We start from the raw sequence: 22,192 nt of genomic DNA on the forward strand, positions 1-22,192 counted from the left end.
TGTGTTGTCCCATGCTCCAGAGGGAAGTATCCTGGCAGGAGCTGAATACCCTCAGCATCCACTAAATTCTGTGCCCTCAGGCCTAGCCCTGCAAACACTGAATATTTCCAGGTGCACTGGTATGTTGTAGGATTGGACCATAATCTCTTCAAGTCCCAATTCATTCATCAGGCATTAAGTAGTAGGGGTGGGGTGTGGCTCAGTTGTGTTTGCAAAGTACTTTGGGGGCTTCTGATGAAAAATGTGAGCAAATGTTACCCTTACAAATGTTAAAGGGGCCCAATGAATAGTCTGAAGTGGCTTGTTCGAGGCGGTCTGGCCAGGGAGGAGAAGCAAACTCAGCTGCAAGGAATCAGAAGCATGCAGGGTTGCCTCACTTGAGATTCTGCAAACTTTTCCTAGAAGAGAATTATTCATGATCAAACAGTGAAGGCTGCCAGAAGGGTTTGTCCTTGTTCACATCTTCCCATGCTACAACAGAGTTATTGTGGCACTGAAGACTGCGTGAAGCCTGCAAAGTCCTCTCAAAGCCCTGCTGGAGCCTGCGGAAGACAGGCAAGACTGTCTGCCCCCTCCATTGGTTTTTACCCTGGCTACAATGGGCAGAACTTGGCTCATCTCCTAAACCAGAGCATCAGCAGAGGCGAGAAGCTGAAACACAGATCCTTCCCTAAATGGGCACTGTCCGCAACCTGGAACAGTAGTATTCCTGTCCCCACCCTGCTGTTAGGGTGGCCCTGGGACCTAGCGTGGCCTCTGTGTCCCTTCCTACCAAAGGGTCTAAACACCTCTTTACATTAAAAGGTCATGAGATGATGACCCCGCTCTATGCTAGGACTGTCCAATGGGGAACACAACAGAGGCCTACATCCTCAAACCATATTCAGGCAGTTGGCTTCCTTGGAATCCCAGAGACAGAGGGACCAACTTTTATGTGCCCAACAAAAATCGCCCCCCGTGCCTTGCCCATGGGCCAGAGGAAGTTTAGAAAGAATCTACATTTTAATGTTACCTAAATTGCAAAGTTCTAGCCCTTCAAATTTCAGAGAAGAAGAGGTGGGAAACAGGAAACCTAAAGACTCAAAAACCAAGAGGCAACTGAAAATTCCCATGTCTTTAAATTTTGTGTCTCATGATTTGTAAGCAATGTTCATGATTTGGGGCCAGGCTCATGATTTTTTTAAATGCTTGGAGTTAGAAACCCTGGAACTGAACCTCAGGACACTAGATTGACACTGGGCTGGGAAAAAAAATCAAAACCGTTTACCTTTCTATGATTCAGTGCCTCAAACTTATTGCACATTCAAACTTTGCTTTACAAATCAATCAATGCTTTGTACTGTGCCAAGCAGAGTTTTAATAACTATCTACATCCATAAAGGTATAGCCATTTGTTGGGATTTGTAAATAAAACAAGCAGGTCACAGCAGCTTGTAGAACAGCAAAGCAATCTGAAGTTATTTAGCTTAAATAAAACCTATTAGTGCCTCCCCCCCCGCACTATTTATAAGAGACTGGTAAAAAATAGAAAGACGTTCTGCAGACCATTCGTTCCCATTGCCATCAACAAGTCCCACATTTCCTGCTCTGGTCCGTTTCTGAACAGAAGAGAGTCCAGCTCCAAAAAAAGCCCTCTCATTCCACAGCCTGTTACATCCATGAAGACTCCACCAAAATTCAAGGCAAGCCCCATTCACATTGGGATGGGTAAGCACAGATCTAGATGCTTGCAGGTCTGGGTCTCTTTTTTTCTTTTCTTTTAATTTCTGCCTGATCATCAAATCCCTAGCCAGTGCCAATAAATGCTAGCACTGTTTGCTGGAGCTGTATGTGATCAACCACAACGATGTCAACTGTAGACCACTATGGCCAGATGGAGACAGTCACCTGCTCTTAACACTGATGCACTGAATTCATTGGCTAATGTGTACATGCCAATGGTTTTGAAAAGTGACTGTGACATGCCTTGCTGCTCAAGAGACTTGTGGGTCTGAGTGGAAAATATTGCTTGGAGGAAGGGAATATATTAATTATAAGGATCAATGCTTATTACTTCATGCCATCCATATAGTGTTCTAAGTCTTACCTGGATTTACTGTATTAAGTTGATCATCAACCATAGTTTCAAACTTGTAACTTAAAGCTGAAGTGAGTGAGATCTGAAATCTTCTTTCCACTAATTCCATGAGATTAGGATCTCTCTCTCTCTCACACACCTTTTCCTTTCTTTTTAAATTTGAGAAAAGACAAACGGTACCTATGCACCAAGTTGGATGCTTCCAGAGCAGGTCCACCTTGCTTCAAGACCTTCCTGACTTCCCTCCTTGGACCAAATGAAATTCAGTGGTTAAACTGTATGAGAAGTCAGACACCAACAGCTTTGTTGTTCCATGCAGAAATATGAGAACCTGCCACTGACAGACTCCAGCCGAGAGTTTGGATGTGTGCGAGTATGTCTTGGGTCTGTACAGCTGGAATGGAGAATGTTCCTATTGCACTTTGGCATCTTCATTTCAGCAGGGACTCAGCACTGAAAATTATTTTTGTTCAACTTCTCTTGTGCCTACAAGCAAAAAGATTCAGGCTGTAGTCATTATATCCATCCCATCATGTTAATGCAGGGATTAAATGAGATTGAAGTGGCTCCTGGGACACTCTCCCACAGACATTCTTAGCTTCTGCATAACTCCTCCCCAGTAGCATGTCCAGTTTCTGGATCATGCAGTTTGTGGCCTATAACAATAATATTGTTGCATCAAGAAGAACAAAATCTAAAGTATGCAAGTCATCACAAAGTAAAGATTGAGGCTGGCACAATTTTTAATCATACCATCCAAAATAAGCAGGTGAGGTTAAACAAAAAAAGCATCCAAAAGGCAGTGTTGCAATTAGTCATCATCATTGGCTTGAGATCCTGGGAGTTTAGTCTTACCTTTTGTGTCGGTCATCAGGCTCAAAGGTGGAGGACACAAAGTGTCTTTTAGCAGGAAAACAATGATTGGGAAATGGCATAAACATTGACTCAAGCACTTGTACACTTGGTTCTGAAGCTGACAGTACATCATTCAGTGAAGGAGGGCTTGAGAAAGCACCACACCTCCAATTCATGAAAAGCATTGGGATGATGCAATGTTATTGGTGCGCCGGTACGTCGGAAGCACCGCGCATTTCTCCGAACAGGGATTCTTTCATTGTAGCCAACGTCCCAGACCCGAGGGCTGTTTCAGAATGTTCTTCCTCCGCTCTGTGCTACTGTGGTTCCTTAACATGTTACACAATTACTGGACCACAAACCAGTTTTGTTTCTGTAGACCTTATACAGCCATCCCCGCCATTTAATGTTCCCTTAAAAACTAGTTTGGGGACAAGTTGCCTTTTATATTTTTTTTCTTTTGAGACTTCCTTTCTTGTTCTAATTAAGAGCAGAATGTGGAAAATTCCAACAACCAGCACTAGTTACACACACTAGGAAGCTGCATACTTGTACATCAAAGAAAGTCATGAATGGCCATCGCCTTATTTTTGCACGCATGTGAACTGCTTTAAAAAACTGAAAAGCAAGTTAGGAATGGTTCAAGCCTTGCTAACAAATTAACTAACAGGGATGAGCATGTTTCCTTATGGGGTGACTCCAATCCAGCTGTCAGGGCAAGGACCCACTGTGCAGGCAAAGTTGTTCTATTAAGTCAGTGCTCTGCAGTGGAAAAGGAAAAAAAAGATGACTACTTGGAAGTTGGTTGGAAATTTTTTGAATTTGCTAAAAAAGGTTTCCTGCCTCCAAACCAGAACATTCAAGAACCTTGTTTCTGAACACTGAAGAAAAGTGCCAACTGAGTTAATACTTGAGAACAAATTCAAAATAAATTAAAAAACACAGATGAGCAGAAAATAGTGAGATTTGTATTATGCAGAGTTCAAGGGAAAAAAGGGTGAATTAAGGAAATGAAGAAGCACAAAAGCTTTCTATCAACAGAAGCATTAAAAGATGTGTTTGAGACTGAAAAGAAGAGAACACAAGTCTCCCATGAACGTGGACTTGGGTTAAGGGAGCATGCTATCGATGGAAGATAAATATCTGTCTACATACATTTTAGGAAACTGGACTTTATTTTTTAACATCAAATCTGTTCTTTGGTAAGTTGGATAGGGCAGGGAAGAGGGTAGAGAGAGATGGGGGCGGGGGGGGGGGAAGAAACAGGTACAAGCTTTCTCGCTTCTGGCAAGATCCAAGATGGACTAACTGTCCTTTCACAAGACTTAATATTTTTCTGAATATTAAGTCTAGATAGTGAAATAGGTACCTGACAAAGTGGGAATCAGTAAAGGGACACTTGTTACTTTGAGCATGGAAAATTCAAGATCAATTTTTTAAAGTGAAAATAGTTTAAAGTTTATTGAGAACAGTGCACCCACGCTGGTCACTGGCACTGTCAATCCAGCATCTTTCCCCAGTGCTATACTGTATTCATTACACATCACATCTGCAGTGGCAATCCCCCAGTCCAAGGAAACTCTCAGGGCTGCAACAGGGGAAAAGGTAGCTGCAAGACACTCAAGCAGTGGGGATCCATGACATCCTGCACTTGGAGACTGGGATGAAGGGATGTGGGTGCAGGCTGGGATGGGAGCACAGATGTAACGGGACATACAAAGGTAATGGCTATAATTCCTCCTGTTCCTTGTCTGGGGCGTGTATCCAATGATAATATCCCAGAAGTTGGAATAATGTTGTGGGATTATAACAAGGCTTTCACTTCACAAATCCATTCCCCCAGAGATCCTGCTACGCTCACGACCTGCCATCCTGCCCTATAGAAAGAGGATCCTCAGCTCTCAGAACGGTGCCATCGCCACTAACCAGCCCCAGCCCCAGAGAGCAGCACCAAAGGAGAAGGCAAGATGAACAGAGAAGAGGCAGAGCAAGCAACAGTTCAGCAGGCAGATTTCATACTGCCCACTGTACCAGTTTGCCAACAGAGATCAGAGCCATTCCTAGCAGCAGAGAAAGTGCTGTGTGATTTATTAGTACAAGAGTCTTTTGTGGAGAACTGGTGGCCAGTGCTGCAGAGTTCCTGTAAAAGGAAAAGCAATTGCAAAGCCTACTGAAGATCCCAGATCCCTGAAAAGGGAGAAGTGAAGCAGCAGCTCTGCACAGAACAGCGCAGAGACTGGATGAGAGAGAAGAGACACAAAATACTCCAACCTGCAGGCTCCTTCCCCATCTATCAGCACCCATAAATGCCCTACACCAAGCTGACACATGGGTGGCTGCACTGACAGGGTCTTTGCAATAGGACTGCAGAATTAGCCCCCCGTTGACAATGCACTGTGGAAAGTCTGCTGTATGAAGCAGCATTATCAGAACTGGCAATGGGTGTCTTTGGTACTTTACAAAAGCCCAGAGAAGCAGTGGAACAAGAGAATATTTACTGCTTTTTGTGGTCTGAACAGCTCTTTCCTCCAAGGTTGCAAAAAACCTGATAGTCCTGCATGCTCCAAAGAAAGAATAGAGAATATGCTTTCCTTCTCAAGACAAAGAACAAAGTGGCCCTCCAAATTAAAAGCTTCTGGACAGAGTCTTATATATTAATAAAAAAGCAAGACATGGATCTGTTTCAAAGCACATTTCCCTAAGGTCCTTCTGGAACACAAGCTCGGTAACCGTTCAGGCGATGCACTGGAAAAACAGCAGGCTTGGCTTTTAGTATTACTCACCTGAGCAGCAAGACTATCTTATGGACTGATGCAGATTTAACTCTCCAAACTGCTCTGCTTCGACAGGGAAAGAAAGAAAGTTTCAAAATTTGGAGAGAACGAGAATTTCTGCTCTGCACTTCCCCTCCCTGGAGAGAGAGGATTGCTCTCAGCTTCCCTCTTCCTGCTGATAAGCATTTCCCGGTGCATAAAAATACATTTGTTCTTACCGTAAGTTCCCTTCAGCCAACTCTTTCATCCAGCCAGGGTGTTGGGGTTCACACTTCCTGACAGGCACAGGAAGGCTGAGAGCTCAACTGTTTAAATCTGAATACATGAGAAAAACAATAAAAAGCTTGATCCAACTCCTAGTTAAGTCAATGACAACATGCTCATTAGCTTCACCCAGAAAAACCCTTCTTGCGCTAGTCCACAGCAGCGTGGCGATACAACCCGTTAGGTACTCTGTACACGTGGCAATAAATGCAGGGTGCGTATTGAGGTCGGGCAGTAGAGGTGGTCCAAGACTTCAAGAGCCAACCTCTATGCGAATGAAAATCGTCTTAGGCTCTGTAGCACCCCCTGCACCTTGGTAAAGATCTCGGGTACCAAGAAATTTACTGCCTGATACCATCTCCCTCAAGGAGACCAGGCTCTTCTGGTCATTCCGGCCAGGCTTGGCATTTCAGCCCTGATGCTGGAGGCAGCGATGCCATCCCCTGCTGGAGCCCAGGACCAAAATCAGCATCCTGGCTGCGGCTCAGTGCACGACCCCTCTGCGCCTGTCCGTTTCCTCGCCTTTGGGAGTAGGATTTGAGACACTGGGCTGAAAAGCACTATTCGTTTAAAACACTGGTGCTCGCCTTACTTTGCCCCCCATGGAGGTTCAAAATGAAAAGATGGGGGAAGTCGTTCTGGGGACGCACAAGGAACTCGCTGGCTGCAGCGGAGCCGTGTCACCGGGACACAAAGGGGAAAGGAAACCAGGCCGCAGCCAGTTTCCCTTTTGGTTGAAATTCCAGCCTGTGGAATAAAGATAAATCCAAGCTCAGCCTCCCTGTTGCTTTCCAAGGCTTGGTCAGACAGGCAGAGGATACGGCAGAGTCGGTTGATGTAGCAGTGACCACGGGAACACCAGCAACAAAAGCAAACCAACACGAGATTCCCCATTGCAGAGCCCGTGTTCACATTGGGACCCTCCAGTTCTCCTGAGCAGGCAGCTGAGGCTGGGCTGGTGCTTGGCATTTATGTAGTGAGAGATTTTTCAAGAGCAATCCTCTTCTCCGGATAAGTCTGAGCCCTTGCAGTGTGACTGTCTAGGACGTGAGAGCAACCTTCCCACCCCATTCCTTGCTGGTGTCTCCCCAGCGCCGCTCAGCCCCACCTCAGGGTTTCTCTTGCAGAAACTGCTCCTGGAAACTCATTTCTTTTCCAAAGTTGCAGTTCAACCTATAGCAATTTTGGGCCTGCTTCTGCGGTGCCAACCCCGCAAGCCTGCAGAGAGCCTGAAACGAAGGAGTAGCTCATGCTGTGTAGCTGCTGCCTCCGCTCATAAGACAACCGACAGCTTTCTGCCACCTCCAGTCATCCCAGAGACAGCTTCCCTCTCTCCAGCGTACTCCACAGCCAGGTAAGGCCAAGCTGTTCCCACCTGGCCAGAGACAAGGTACCCCCCCCAGTGGTCTATTTGGTCTCCTGGGGTTTTCCCTCTTGACAGCCTCCTTTAATGTCTTCCATGCAGGTAGGTTTTTAACCATAAGCAGCCATTCTCTCTCCCACACAGCCACCCTTCAATCTCCACTGCTCCAACTGGCTCTGGCTAAAGTTTTAAACTATATGCCTCTATTAAAAAATCCGGCATTTAAGTAAAACAAGAGACAATGAACAAGTCTTCAAGCCATCCGTGTTTTATTTGGTTAGTTTATTAAATACCTTTTTAAGACAATTAATTTTGGTCTGCACCCTTCTATAAAATGTTTCAAGTTCTGAACAAACCTCCAATACATAAAGCAAAGTTACTTGACCATACACAAATTTCAGATCAAAATACAACACTCTGTTTTCTTACATTTATAAAACCCAGTCAATACAAACTACTTTAAAAAAGATAAAACACTTTCACTGATCCTTGGTACATTACAGCACAATTTGCACATTGGCAACTAGGTCCCCAAAGCACAGTTCATGCACTTTGGAAGGGGGACCTCCCCTTAGTTACCCAACATTATACTGCACATGTAAACAAAGTAAGTGCTACTTAACCCAGGAAAATTCTCATATCCTTTTCTGCATCATAACATGTAAACTAGAAAGAGATTTTGAAAGAAACATTACTGATAAGAATCAATAAGTCGTTCCACTTTGCTGTTACAATAACTGATAGACGTGGTCCAGAGACAGAGTTGGGTGATTTTGACAACAGAAGTAAACTAGAAACATATGGTTTCCTAAGAACGGATTATAAAAGGTCAAAAGAAAAAAAATATATATCACGTTCCACCAAAGTATTTAGGGACACATCTTGAGAAGTCACCATTTCCAACACTTGAAAGACATTCAGACTACACACCGATTGTTTCAACTGTGAATACAATTTGTTCCATTGCAAAACCCAGATTTTCACTAATAAGTCAAAGTGCCATTAAAAATTGCACATTATTCTTCACACATGAGAATACATGTTAGCATGCATAACGTTCATTCTTAACTATTCCTAACAGCTTGGAGCGTTGCTAAACTAAAAAGGTACAGGGATCCTCTATTAAGCAAAAAAGGATACGCATACATAATTATACTGAAACTGAAGCCTGGGTTGACAGACATTCTCCTGGAAGTCCCTAACTAGCAAACTCTTATTGTTTTGGAGAAGAAACACTAAATCGAGGGAATGAAAGAATAAGTGGTCTGATTTTTGCTAACTGTATGCCCAATGGTTGCATAGGCAGTCAAGGCAATTGCACACGCAAAGTAGTAGTGCAACTGAATGCATATTGTTCCTGGAGATTTCTCCAACGTCTCAATCTATTTTTTCACCCCCCTGCACTAGTTCACCAATGTGGTTAATTTTGTTTCCAATTTAAATTGTGAGTTCAGTTTAGATCCCACTAATGTTAAAAGGAGATTATGAATCACTTAGCCCAAAATACATAAACCAATCCAATGCTAAGTATCGCACTTTTCACAATCTCTCAGATCATGAACCCAGGACACCATCAGAACTCTGGAACTTTTCAGGGTACCACTGACACCGCACTCACGATACGAGGCTGCACACCGCACAACCAGTGCATTTCCCGAAAATTAACTAATACTCGAGTGTAAACATTGCAAGATGGAAAAAAATTAAAGTTTGGCAAATTCTAGTGAGGTACAGTAATAGCTATCCATCCACTAACAGAGTAAGTCGAGAACAACCGAAATACTGCATGCTGCCCTCCTAAAAAAGACAGCTCTCCAGAATTACGCCACGCCGCTAAGATCACTCTCCAAGCTGCGCGGCTCTGCTGTAGTCACTGTACTGGGAGAAATAAGTTTACAGGGTCAGCCAGCAGTTTTGGAGTCTAGGGACGGTAGAGGGAGCAACTGTGGGAAAAAAATTGCTAATATACCCTTTAAAAGTATCACTGATAATTTATAACACAAACCAGCAAATATAGTACTTTGAAAAATGCATAAAAACCCTGTTAATATAAAAATCCCCACTAAAATTACACAACTAAGCAATTTTAATCTAAATATTTTATGTGCTTTCTTTATAAAGGCCACTTTGACATCAAATACAAAAATGTACATTTTCCTAAAATAAATAATCTGTTTCTCAATTAAAAATACTGAATATGGAAGCATAAGAAATTTATCTGCTGCCTGCTGTCTGGATTGGCTATTTCTCAAGAAAGATTTTCTAGGATCTAGTATTTCCAGTCAACAAAAAAACAGCACACTTTCAGACTCTGTTTGGCTTACTGTGTCCTACAGCAGAATTTGGGGCTAGGACTAAAGGGAAGCCTCTGAGGTCCTCCTCAGCCTAAGGAGCTCGGGGCACTTTGGAGAGGTTTGTCTCCTGTGCTATACCCCACAGTCAGAGGTTGATTCATGCAGGTAAACTAAAATTAATCTGAATTAAGAGAAGAGGAACAGTAACCAGAGTTCAAAACAAGGCATGGGGGAGAGGTACAAAATAATGTCCAGTAAAATGGAAAACGCTGCTTAGAAACTGAACGGATTTAGGATGAGGTAGAGAGACCGTACTTTAGGCTCCTTTGAAAAATCACAATCTCCAAAGTATTTCTGGAAATACCAGAGGCATGCAAGGATGACAGATTCAGATTCACCAGGAAACTACAATGACTCAAATACATCCTCAGCTTTGGGGCTACAAACGCTAGGAGATGACCCTGATTTACACTACAGGTAAATCTGGGCTGACATCCATCCGGACCACTCCAAGAGAAAGATTGTAGCAAGAAGAAGAGTCAGAACGAGGGACACATGGTGGGGAGCAAATTAAACACAGAAAATGTGCAGCAAGTCAGAAAGAAATGGGGATTGGGAAGGGGAACAAATAACATTGATCTGGGTGTGAGGCAGTAGTCTATCAAAAGCACTCATACTCTGGCCTCAAGAACTGGATTTAGAAGAGCCACGTGGCATGGATGCTCCCTGCATTGCAACGAAGGATTCTCTGGGGCACAAATACTCCAGTCTGCCTCTTGGAGAAGACAAGCTGAGGCCAAAGATCTTGCATCCGACCCCACAAAGGAGTTCTCTCTCTAGCAGGGAGGTGCACACCTGGCAACGTGTGCAGGTTGGATGCTGTGTTCCCAGATTTCTACTATTTTATATAAAGTCAATCATTGTAGACTCAGCATCAGAAATACAAGAGAGAGAAATAAAAATCCAGCTTCCAAAAGATCCAAAAAATTCAAGTGAAAAATCCTGAGTAACCACTGAAGTGTGTGGTATGAAAGTCTACGATTAGAGATGTAGTAACCTCACCCCTAAACTGAGCCCGTACCAGGGGCGAGCAATTATTTTGGGCAGAGGGCCACTTACTGAGTTTTGGCAAGTCATCGAGGGCCACATGACAGGCAGCCAGGGGCAGATAAATATTCATTTTCTAAACTGTTCAGGGGCCCTGTGAGCCAGACAGAATGGCCCACCCCAGCCTATACAGATAAAGTTTCCTGTTCAAACAGAAAATCATTAGGTTAACAATGTCCTCAGACTCAGAACACCAGAGCGCTTGGCAGTCCGACTCCTTTGTATTGCAGGTCTCACAGAATGATTGTGTACTCATGAATGCCCCAACGTGGTTATTTCCAGCTTTATCCAGTACCAAAATGTTGGGATTGCACACGATTCTCCAGTGAGATTAAATTCTTGAAGTACGCCAGTGATCAATTGGGATTTTTTTTTTTTTTCCAAATCTTTGGTCCAACCTCATAGGATGCATGATATTGTATAATGCTTTGTAATTAGATGCTCTAACTTCAGAGTTTTCTGTAAGATGAAGGAAAATTGTGACTTAGCTGTAAAAACAGCTGAAATAATTAGGAAGTATACGTACCCTATAGTTACTTTCCTATCCATGCATTTGTGAAAAGATACTTCGGTTGTCGATTTTTTCCTACTGTATACTACAACGCTTGCTCTACCACCCTATAGTAAGACCCCAAACCTCCCGTTCCCTTCCACCTGCTAGAGTGATAGAGTTCATCTGACAGGTTTTTACAATGCGAGTTAAAGTAACCATTGCCTTCAGAGACTCAAACTAAGTACATATTGAATTAATATGAAGTCTCCTAGAGTAGTACAAAACTAGCAACATTTGAAATTATGATATTTGCTTCTCCTTGAGATACTTAAGGGCCCTCTGAAATTTCAGTTTGAGTTTTGCTCAAGAAGTACATGTTGAGCAAACCTTCTAAAAACTGTAGACTTTTCCAGTGTCAATGCCAGATTCAAACTAGCTTGTTCAGAAGATTATCACCCTTCACAATGAAGCATTTGAACATCAATATATTCCCCTCTGCAAAAATCCAGTTTTCAAGATTTCCAAGGATGGACACTTGACAAAACATGATGTCAACCGATATTGGACGAACTGAAGCAAAACACTGCGATGGATTCAGAGTCTTACCAGCAACACAGCGCAGCAGAAACCCAAACCCATTACGTGCACTTTATGCTCCAGTGGCAACAAAGCAAACAAAGCCAGCTTTCAAAGGCCACACCGCTACAAGGAACAGGTGGCAGGGCTGATGGGAGAAGCTACTAAACGAGCACAGCAGCTGCGTTCATGGGAGCAGGCCCTAGCTGCATTATTGGCCCTCTGTAGGGCTAAGTAGATCAGCTCCGAGGGGAAAAAGAATCGTACCTCAGGTCTGGCTGAAGATGACAATGCCATAAGAGTAGGCATCTCCACGTGGCCAGATGTGAGGACTTGGCTAAAGAACCATTAATAACAAGGTTTTGGGGGCTTTTTTTTGGGTAGACCCATGGCCCAGTGCAAAGCTTCTCAATCCTGTAGCTAATTAGCACACTACAGACATACAGGCAGCTCTTTGTTTCTTCTTTCCTCTGAGGGCAGGTGCACCCTCGTTCTGATATTAACCCAAAATCCACGAGCTGCAAAGCAACAGGAAGACTGTAGAAAGCGTGCTACCGAACATTTCATATATTGATTTTTTTTTTTTTATTTTTTTTTTTTACAACTTATAGCTCAATTTTCGCTTGCATCTTGGTGGCTCTTTCAAGTTAAGGAGCTGTCCCTGCTAATGAAGAATTGTACAAAATACTCAAGAAACCCAAGAACTAATGGTAACTGGTTGTTATCGGGTTAGAAGTAACATTTGAAAGAAGTCACGTGTGGTGTCAAGCATGTCAAAACCGCACCCACGGTGGATGACAAAGAACGCGCTGGGGTCCCTCTTATTCAAACCAAACAGGATCTGGACCTCTGAAAGCTCTAGTGAAGTGGGCAAGGCTGCTTTCGGATCTGGAAGGCGATTTATCCTGCTGTAGGATTTGGAGAGTCTACTCTCCCTCAACGAGCAAGTTCCATGCAGGTAGGGCTGGCACCAAACACTCAATTAAGTCGTCTGGCATTTTCCCATGGATTTCTGCAGGCACTGAATCAAGTCCCCAGGACAAGCAGAATATATAGCAGAAGTGGAGAGAAATTTGCCCATCTGCTCTATTTCACTTCCAAGTGTAAAGAGTTTTAATAGATCGGCTTCCTATCTAAAGCCATTAGAACTGCTACGACCTTCAATTGCTTCTTTCATTCACGAGCCAAGTTTAGTTATTTTCAAGTATTCGTTTTAAAGCAGCTGCAGAACCCTGGGGCCTGCCACTGAAGACTCACATATTTTAGAGGAAATGAAGAAAAACCAGCCTAGAAAAATGGCACTATTCCACCCTGTTTCCTGTTAGCCTTTTCTTGAAGAATAGATGCCAAGGTGTTGAGAAAAAACTTGCAAAAAAAAATCATGAGGTAGCTGGGAATAGGGATTTGAAAGAAAAATGCTTCCTGCCACTCTAAGAGAGCTGTGTAAGAGCACTTGCTACATATGCTCTACTCAGAGGCGGGTTACTTTAGTTCAGGTGAACTCTGACCTGCTCACGCTATCGTTTCATACGTTTGATCAGAAGCAAGTCTTGAATCAATACTGTACATCTGAAATGCCGAGCTAAGCAGTCCTCTCCCCTCAACCGTAGGTGGTGAGGTAACAGCTGGGTGGGAAAGCGTTCGAGTAAATCTTAAGCGGAAACCATGTGCGGCGGCAGCAATTTGTTTCTGGAGGACATAGTAGGAGCCACCTGCTGGCATATCCCCCAGCTGCAGAAGCTGGTCCAGAAGATTATTGCACAACTGGAATTGTGAAGTTTTCAGAGCTAGGAAATAGCCGGGCCAGAGGCCGACGGAAGCCGTGCTGCTCAGCAGGAGCGAGGGGGGCAGGGGGAAAGACAAGGCAGGAAGCAGCGCTCCGCAGCAGGCAATCCAAACTGATGTCCAGGGATCTGCGACCTCTAGTTTGGTAAAACTGGGGACAGATTCCCACTAGGCCAATCTGCACCAAGCTGGGGTGTGTAGGGGACTAGGTCTGGTAACTGAAGGTCCCCGGCACACAGCAGCGTTCTGCCTCTGGCTCCGGCCTGGTGGCAGCGACACCAGCTCCCCACCAAGACGTATGGCCCCTTTGCCTTGGAAGGCCAGTGCAACACACCCGTAGAGACGTGGGGCAGGATCCTTTCCTTCTTATTCTCATGCTTCATATTCAGCCCTACTTTAAAGGTCCACTAGCAGTCCTGTGTCACACTGGGATGCGATACACAAAGTACCGATACACTAATTGCATTGCACTGGATAATACACAGCCTAAATAAGAAGCATCTCTCTCCCACCTTAAAAGAGCTCCAGTTATACGGAGCAAATTACTAGGTTTTGGAACCTAGAGGAAAGAAAAAAAATGGTTTAAGTAGTGGAATAATAGTTCCTCTCCTCCTACCCCAGCCCAGAGAAGATAAAAGCAGGGAGGGGTTGGGAAAGAAAGAAGCTGCATATGAGCTGTACGTCACCAGACCAGCCTGGAAGAGTTCTTCTCTTTACTTCCATGACAGCCAACAAAACTGTTCAGCGCTCGAGATGTACATTACCTGAAGAAGAAACCCTTTTTGAATGCAAAGTATTACATAGTTTCTCCTCTGAGTTATCTGAAAGAATTTAAGAGAATGTCAGCTTAGTACAACCCGCGTGCCAGAAATCCTGCTTTGTACGACCGCAGGCTCTGCAGGGAATCAGGCTTGCTGATTTTCTTTTTCAAGCACAATTTGGGGAACAGAACACTGCATTTGTCTCTAAAGCATTTACCTATCCTTGTTCAAATAACCAAAGCCTGATTTGTTTATTCACTTATTTTTAGTAAAGCATAACATATTTTTTTTCATTTAAAAAACACAAAAGTCAGTCTGGTCCAAGCAGAGACTGACGCTACTTGTTACCTTAAAGCTAGAGGTGGTCCGTAAATAAAACAGGAGTTGCTTGGCTAGACCTGCCCAGCACAGCTGAAGTCACTGGAAAGAGAAACTGAGAACAGCCAATGCTAGCGAGGTTGGAGCAAGCTGCCTGTCGTACGTGAAAGTCTAGACTTTCAGCAGTGGCCTTTGCTTTCACAGGTGCCATTTTGTGCCAGGTTATTTTTTCAGCCTGTAACTAACTACAGGTGCTAGGGTGGAGGCACAAAATTATATCTGCAGAGAGAGACGGGGTCAGAGCCTGGCTGAACCTCAGACTCCCGCACTCCACCAAAATAAAATCTAGTTTAAGAAAAGCAGCACACATCACACAGAGGAAGTCAAAGCAGTGACAGCGATGGTGGAAAGGGAATTCAGATACACACTGTAAGTGACGATTTAGAAATACTTACTACACAGCATTTAAAAACCCCCCCAACTTTTACACATCTGATCAATGCTCTTAAGAAAGGCTTTTTGTCTAAGCATAAGCGTTTCTTTTTAGCGATTATTGTAGTCAGAAGACTTCCCCTTACCAAAAGGGTTTCAAATACCGGTCTCAACTCAAAGGCCATAGGTAATAAATGACCGTGAGCATATTCATTTACCATCCAATCAACTCTGACACATGTACATGATATTCACATTCCCACGCTGATTGGAATGAAATACAAGAACACCAAGGCAACAAGATTTACGCTATTGTGTTGAAAAGTTCCAGCCTTCCAGTTTAGTTTTAAGGCATTACAATATGGTATCTCAAATGACCCACTAAATAATATTGGAGTACATTCCCCTAATTTTATTTTTTTTAAATGTTTATGGTCATTTGATATTTATAAGTAGTAGACAAGCTACTAAAAATAGATCTATTTTGAAGTGCCAAGAAAATTATTAAAATTTAAAGGATCTAAAGCATTGGAAAGCTCTCATCCATTGCATCTATTATCTTGATGCATCAGTCCCTAATTCACAGAATAAAGACATTGGAGGGTTTGTTCAGTTAGGCACTTGGAAAGTGTTTCCTATCTTTCAACTCCGACATTAATCAACATTTTACAATAAACTTCACTTGCCAGGTGTTAACTGTTAAAATGACAGAAATCCCATCGGAAAGGCAGCTAACTCAAGAGGGCTTCTGTGTTGATATAGATTTTTATTAAATATTTAGTGTTATATTTTACATATGGTGTGTATGCATGAGTGTGCGCATGCATGCATGCGTGCATGTGTACACACACAGCTATATAGTATATATAATGTACATATTATATGTAGTAATTATAATATTTACTAAGCACTAGAAGACTGTATAAATGTGATCCTTCCTACAACAGTTTAATTTAACATACTAAAGTGGTTTAGGAAATAGGTTGTATATTCAACATGCACAACCTACTAACAGATTTCAGAAAAATGTGCATTTTGAGGAAAATGCAAACAAGCTAGTTACTTGCCCTGGACAGAATCCCAGCGTCCCGAGTGCTAGCTTCAAGCCAATTTACTCAACACTTCATAAGATCAGGCTTCAAATCTAACTAGATGAATGATTTAAGGTTTATTAAAATAAACGCAGCGCCTGATAGTAGTTACGTTTCCCTTTAAAATGTACTATTCTGCAGAAACATAAACCCTAGCTGGTAAAGAGGGTTTTTAAATAGCAATAATAAGTGAGAAAACCAGGGGATGGCAAAAATTTAAAAAAAAGCTACAGTACAAATGTCTGATGTATACATCTCAGCACTTGCTTTCATCTCAACATTAATAATAAAATATTGCAATTTACCCTGGAATCCCTATGTTCTAGAATCGGGACGTTCAGATTTTCAAACCAACTTCTACCTGTTTCCACAGACCTTGTACGAGCAGCCCCAAACATAAAAGTGAAGAGAAACAAAACAGAATGCTTAAGAATCGCTGAGACTAGAAGGTATCCTATTTTCAACTAAACAAAACGCCACGACTCCTTGAAAGTGCCATTGCGAGCGGCACAGAAAACACGGATTAGTTACAACACAAGGATGCTGTAGCCTCTGAGTACTTCTGTGTCCCTGGCAACCACTGCATTTGCTGCAACTTGACCCGAGACACAAAACTCCTTCTGCAGGTGAGATAAGTTCAAATGCATTGCACTTTATCGAAAATATTAATAATTTAAAACATAAAACATATTCTTGTCAGCTGCCATTTTCTATTTACATGCCTGGCACCGGTGCTCTCGTACAGAGCAGTGTCCATGTGCATCACGTGGAGTGATGTTTCAAGGCAGCCATGGAGAGTAATGCAAAACCCGCAGAACAGTATTAAAAACAAATAAAAAGATTTACAGTGTTTAAGTAGCACTCATTTACAAAATAATCTCAACTTTTTGGAGCACAGTGAAGTTTAAAGGTCCATGTACTAGAACAGAAGAATTGAAATATCCATATATACAGAGAGAACCAAAAGTTTGGCACTTGTAAACGGCCTTCCTCTGTTATTGCATCCTGCGCTGTGTGGTGAGCATGTATTACCAAAAAACATTCAGACTGTACAGTTTGGCTACTGATGCAACTAATGAGTAGAGCAACTGCAATCAGCATATAAAACCCCTTCCTTCTGTACATGTACCCGAACGTGCAGGCACAATAATGTGCAAAAAAAGGACATCCTCTTTGCTGTTCTGAGAATGCTGCTAACAACATCACTGAAGGAAATTAAGCTGCCTGACATTTTCTGGAGGGGAAACTGAACACTTACAAATAAAGTCAGGGGCTCCGGTAGTTTTGATGAAAACATTCCCTTTTCTATTTGCAAGAATAACTCCTATATGACTCAGCAAAGAGACTGCCCGAAAATGCCTTTGAATAACTGCATTCAAAGGGAAAACGGGACTGAATTTGTCCTCAAAGAACAATAAATCATTTGTACAAGTCGGTCTTAGCTCTTGGACTCGTTGCTGCTCTGGGATGTAGCCTGATTTTGTTTGTCTTAGGTTTAAAGAAAGTTTCTTCGCTGCTTTTATCTCAAGTTACTTGACTGGGGACAGCCAAGTCAATCCGTGGCTTTGGGATAAATGCACAAAGGGTTGTAGCTGGGAAAATATTTGAAGAGAAATGTCCTGCTTTGCTATAATTAAGTAGGGGACTCTTTGGAAATGCCCTTTGGGTAGGGTGGGATAGGTGTATAAACAGGCAGAGGGCATGAAATGCAGGCTAATGCCACACATTTAGCAGCACAGGGTTCCTGCTACACTGATGAAATGCTGTCTGGCTGGAGGGAAAAGGGGACACCAGGTGCACCTTTCTCCAGACCTTTGGCAGGACCATGAAAGCAACACCTGATCAGAAACTGAACAGACACCACAGCAGCCATCTCTGAATGACGGGGTAGGACCCATCTTTTCCTCCCACCCAAAAGCCACCACAACGTTACAGTCTTCAAAACAGTGCAACATGATCATGCCCATGATGCCTCGGGCTCAAAAATAGTTGAAACAGAACAGCAACCCTTTCCAAAACATTAACCTTTCATCTGGAAGTGGATAAAGTCTTCGGCAATGTTTGGACAAGGGGAAAGGAACAATATATATATATATATATATATAAAAAAAAATTAACCATAGGTTTAGTGTTGAAAACAAGCATAACCACCACCACTATTCCCATCATCAAGGTCTTTTGTGTGCATGTTTATTTTGGGGGGTTGTGTTTTTGCATTTTTTGCTGTATTTTTATGTTTTTCTTATAAGGTTACTTCCACTTCTCTAATATATGGCTACAGACAAGCTTGGGACTTGAACCAGACAATTCCCAATGAGGATTCTGCCACTTTGCAAAAAAAATAAAAGTTTTTTTTGGGGGAAAATAAATAGAAAGCGACCTCAATGTGCACACTAAGAGATATGCATGCATATACCTAAAGTCAGTTGTGTGTGCACACAGGTTCCTGCTGACTCGACAAATTTTCAGCTCAAGTCTTGAAGGAAGTGAGGTGCCCTGGCTAGCACGTTACTCAGAGCCCCGAGTTGCCACCTCAGCCCCTTGTACATCACATGGAGATACTTAGGCACCTGAGACTGCAAACTGCAGAGCAGAAACTGCACAGGTTGCTGTTTAAAGTTCAATCATAGGGACAGAGAAAAGAAAGGGTTGTGACTTGGGCCAGCTGTCCCAGGGAGTTGGGGAATGGTTTAATTCTAGCCAGGGAGAGGCACCAGTCTCTGCTCAGCTGCCAACCCTCTCCTGGAGTTGGGCACCTGCAATCAGGTCAGTGCCACATCACAAAAACCCAGAAAGAGACTGATGCCCACCACGCTGCAGCTAGTGGTCCAGCGACTGAGGCTCTTGTTTGAGAAAAAGGAGATCTGGCTTCAAGTCAAGAGGAAGAAGAGGTTTGAACCTGGGTCCTGACCTTCCCAAAGTATGTACTAACCACTGGGCTGGGCTACTGGGTATGACAGGGCAGGTATACTAGCTGCTCAAGAAACAGCATCACCCCATTGTGTGTGCAGATTAGACATGCTTTGACAATACCTATGACCACAGGCTCTGCCAACAAGCTTGGTGGAACCAGTGCAAGGTCCTGTCAGGGCTCTGGCACATGACAAAGGTCTGAGCAGCACTGGGATTTAAGCAGTTTGGTGCATTATTCCCAGAAGCAGCTTTGGGGCCTTGCAGCAACTGAACAAGGTTCTTTAAGCACCTCCGAGACCTTGGTTTGAGAGTTAGCTGTACCAAAAACAGCAGCTAGACGCTCATGTGACTTTGTGGCTGCAGCCCACTGGCCCCCCTGCTCAGGTAGGCTGTACGATGACTCATATGCTTAAGGTTCAATATGCATGCAAGTCTTAGGACAGGACGCTTAAAAACTTTGCTGTCAAATTTAACAAACCATGTGAGCAACATGAACCAATGAACTCCAGATTTTCATTTCTCTTTTTTTAAAAAAAAATGTGAAAGTTACATTTGGTTAGTTCTGCCTTATCTGGTTAACTGTAAGTGTTTAGCTCACTAGTCGTTACTGTAAAACAGTGCCAGAGCACCCACAGCTCTGAGCACAGGTTTCATGTGTCTGCTTGCCTAGATGCCCAATCTCTTCCTAATGCTAGCTAGGGAGTTGAAGGGTGCTGTGAGATGCTCAGAACCTTCCAACATGCTGAGCGTGTGTTCAGAAGCATCCAAGCGACTTGGAAAACTGCTCAGATTTCAAAAAAAGTGACTTAGGTACTTCTGAAAAATTTTACATCCTCACCTTGAAGTGGGAAACTTTGCAAGATAAACGACTAAGCACTCAAGGTACGTTACACAAAAGATCTGGAGATGGAAACAGTGGTGCATATCTTTTGCAGTAAAGCATTATATAGCATATCAAATCTACAGACCAATATTAGGTCAAAAGTTTCTACTCACTGCACAAAAAATACAACCAATTTAAAAAAATAAAATAAAATACAATACAATACAATACAATACACCGACAAAAAACCCAAATAGGCTAGAAACCCCCCCCGATGTGTGCAGTCCAGAGTCTGCAGCACTTCAGCATTGCAAGAAAGGACTACATTCTGCCCTCATTCAACACCGCAGTAACTCCAGTAAAACAATTAAAATCAGAGAATGATGAAAAGTATGAGCACATTTTGGAATGTCTTTTGAAAGAAAGTTTAGAAAGCTGAACAGCAGCTATTTTGTCAGCATTTTCATCTAGGACGAAGCAACTGAGTTAACCTGGATGCACGCTGAATGTAACTGAGGGCAGAACGGCCCACTGATTTTTTCAGATGAGGTCCTTCAAAGTTGCAGAGTGGAAAGTACAAGGTCCAGTAATAACATTGGTAACACTGCAAGTCTCTAAGGGGTGGGAAGTTTCAGCTGCATTTCCAGCCCTATTTTACTTTGAAGTAGGGTTGCAGCTCACCAGTCATAAATAACAAAATGAAATTAAGAAGCGAGGTAAAGTGTGTCCTAGCCAGCAGTTTCTACCAACAACAGTCTACTCAGTATTACTACGACTGTGAACAGAACTTAACAACCTTCAAGCACTGAATTCATTGCTACAACTTCCAAAACCAGGCTTTCAAAGCCAAATGGTAGTAGACAGCACTGTTCTTTAACACAAAGGTTATAATTAAACCAGCATCTGATCCCAGCATAAGCTACCTGGGCAATTTCCTTTAAAATGGTAATTTGAAAAATCATGTTTTCCGTAGCTTGCGTTACTTAATGCCCCACCATTGCTTCTCCCCTTTTATACCATCATACCCCCCAGAGCCCTTGACACTGCAAAGCTGCAGGGATTCGAGTCATTTTGAGTGAAGAGACACTGCTAGTTTCTCTCTGATAAGAAACTCGTGCGTGGTCTTTCTTTACCAACAACAATAATGATGCAAGATTTTCTTGGCTGTGATCCTCCCCTTTACTTGGGGGTTGGAGATTTCAGCCTTCAAAAAAATCTATGCAGCATGCATGCTGGCCCACCCATACACTGAATCTTTAGACCATTTGAATGACACAGGGTAAAAAACAAACACAAAATGAAACAAAAACCATTGGGTTATTCATCTATAACATACTATACATTTCTTTTAGATTAGTCCATTTTAAATATATTAAAAAAAAGATTCTTAGGAACAAAAACACTGCAAATGAATGAAAAAACCCCATATATACACCACCACCGTATTAGGCACAGACCTTAACCTGTGAAGAAGGGCTAGGATAAAGGGTGCAACAACCAACACCTCCCTCTCACAGCTTCAGCCATGTAACAGTCTTTTCCCAAGACACTGGAGAGGTTGGTTTTCATACAGCATTTGTACAGTACAGCTATCAGGGTCAAGATAGCATATTTATTCTTATTCCCTGCAGGGAATATGCACCTTCATTTTTTAATTTTTATATATATATATATATATTTTTTTTAACTTTTCAGTAGATTTTGCCATAGTAATACCCAGACCTACCTCTTTCTGACACAAAGAAACTCCTTCCCTAGCAGAGGTTATTCTCTGAACAGTTAGAACTGAAGGAGTTTTCTTGGTCACAGGTTTTTGGGTTTTGTTTTTTTTGTTCATTTTGTTTTAATATATAGTTATTTTCCCCCAAAAACAAGAACCAAGACTCAAGCTTTGAAGCATTTAAAAAACAAAAAGTTACCATACCAAAGCACAGATTACAGTATAAGTTTCAGTTGCACTATCTTTGTGTTTTTTTCCTTATGTAAAGCTATGTTGTAGTGGACCGTGGCAGGCTCTTCCAGTCTCCTCCCCTTTTGCGAGGCTGGTCACGGAGAAGGAACACGGATGCGGAACAATCCCTGCTGAAGCTGCAGTCGGAAGAGCTTGCAGTTTGCAATCCGCAAGGCTGCGCAGCCAGTGCGGCGAAGGTCTGATGGAAATAATGGTTTTGTGCGGTGCCAAGTTCCCGTGCTCCTTTTAAACTCTCTGACATAGTCGTAATTTGTACCTAGAGTTAGGTTGGAAAAAAGAGGGAGGGAGGGAAAA

At 42.8% G+C, this 22,192-nt stretch overlaps 1 protein-coding gene across 1 annotated transcript in view; it reads right to left on the reverse strand.

Moving 5' to 3' along the window:
• Nucleotides 1-7,585: 7,585 nt before the first annotated feature.
• GAN (gigaxonin) overlaps nt 7,586-22,192 on the reverse strand; it is a 54,603-nt gene continuing 39,996 nt past the window's right edge. Inside the window, exon 11 of the mRNA XM_090062842.1 lies at nt 7,586-22,154. Coding sequence (XP_089918968.1) covers nt 21,973-22,154 — 182 coding nt within the window. The 3' untranslated portion in view covers nt 7,586-21,972. The remainder of the gene's footprint in view (nt 22,155-22,192) is intronic.

This window comes from Crocodylus siamensis, chromosome 9 (assembly GCF_052110815.1).
Source record: "Crocodylus siamensis isolate JL-2025a chromosome 9, ASM5211081v1, whole genome shotgun sequence".
Classification (NCBI taxonomy): Eukaryota; Metazoa; Chordata; order Crocodylia; family Crocodylidae; genus Crocodylus; species Crocodylus siamensis.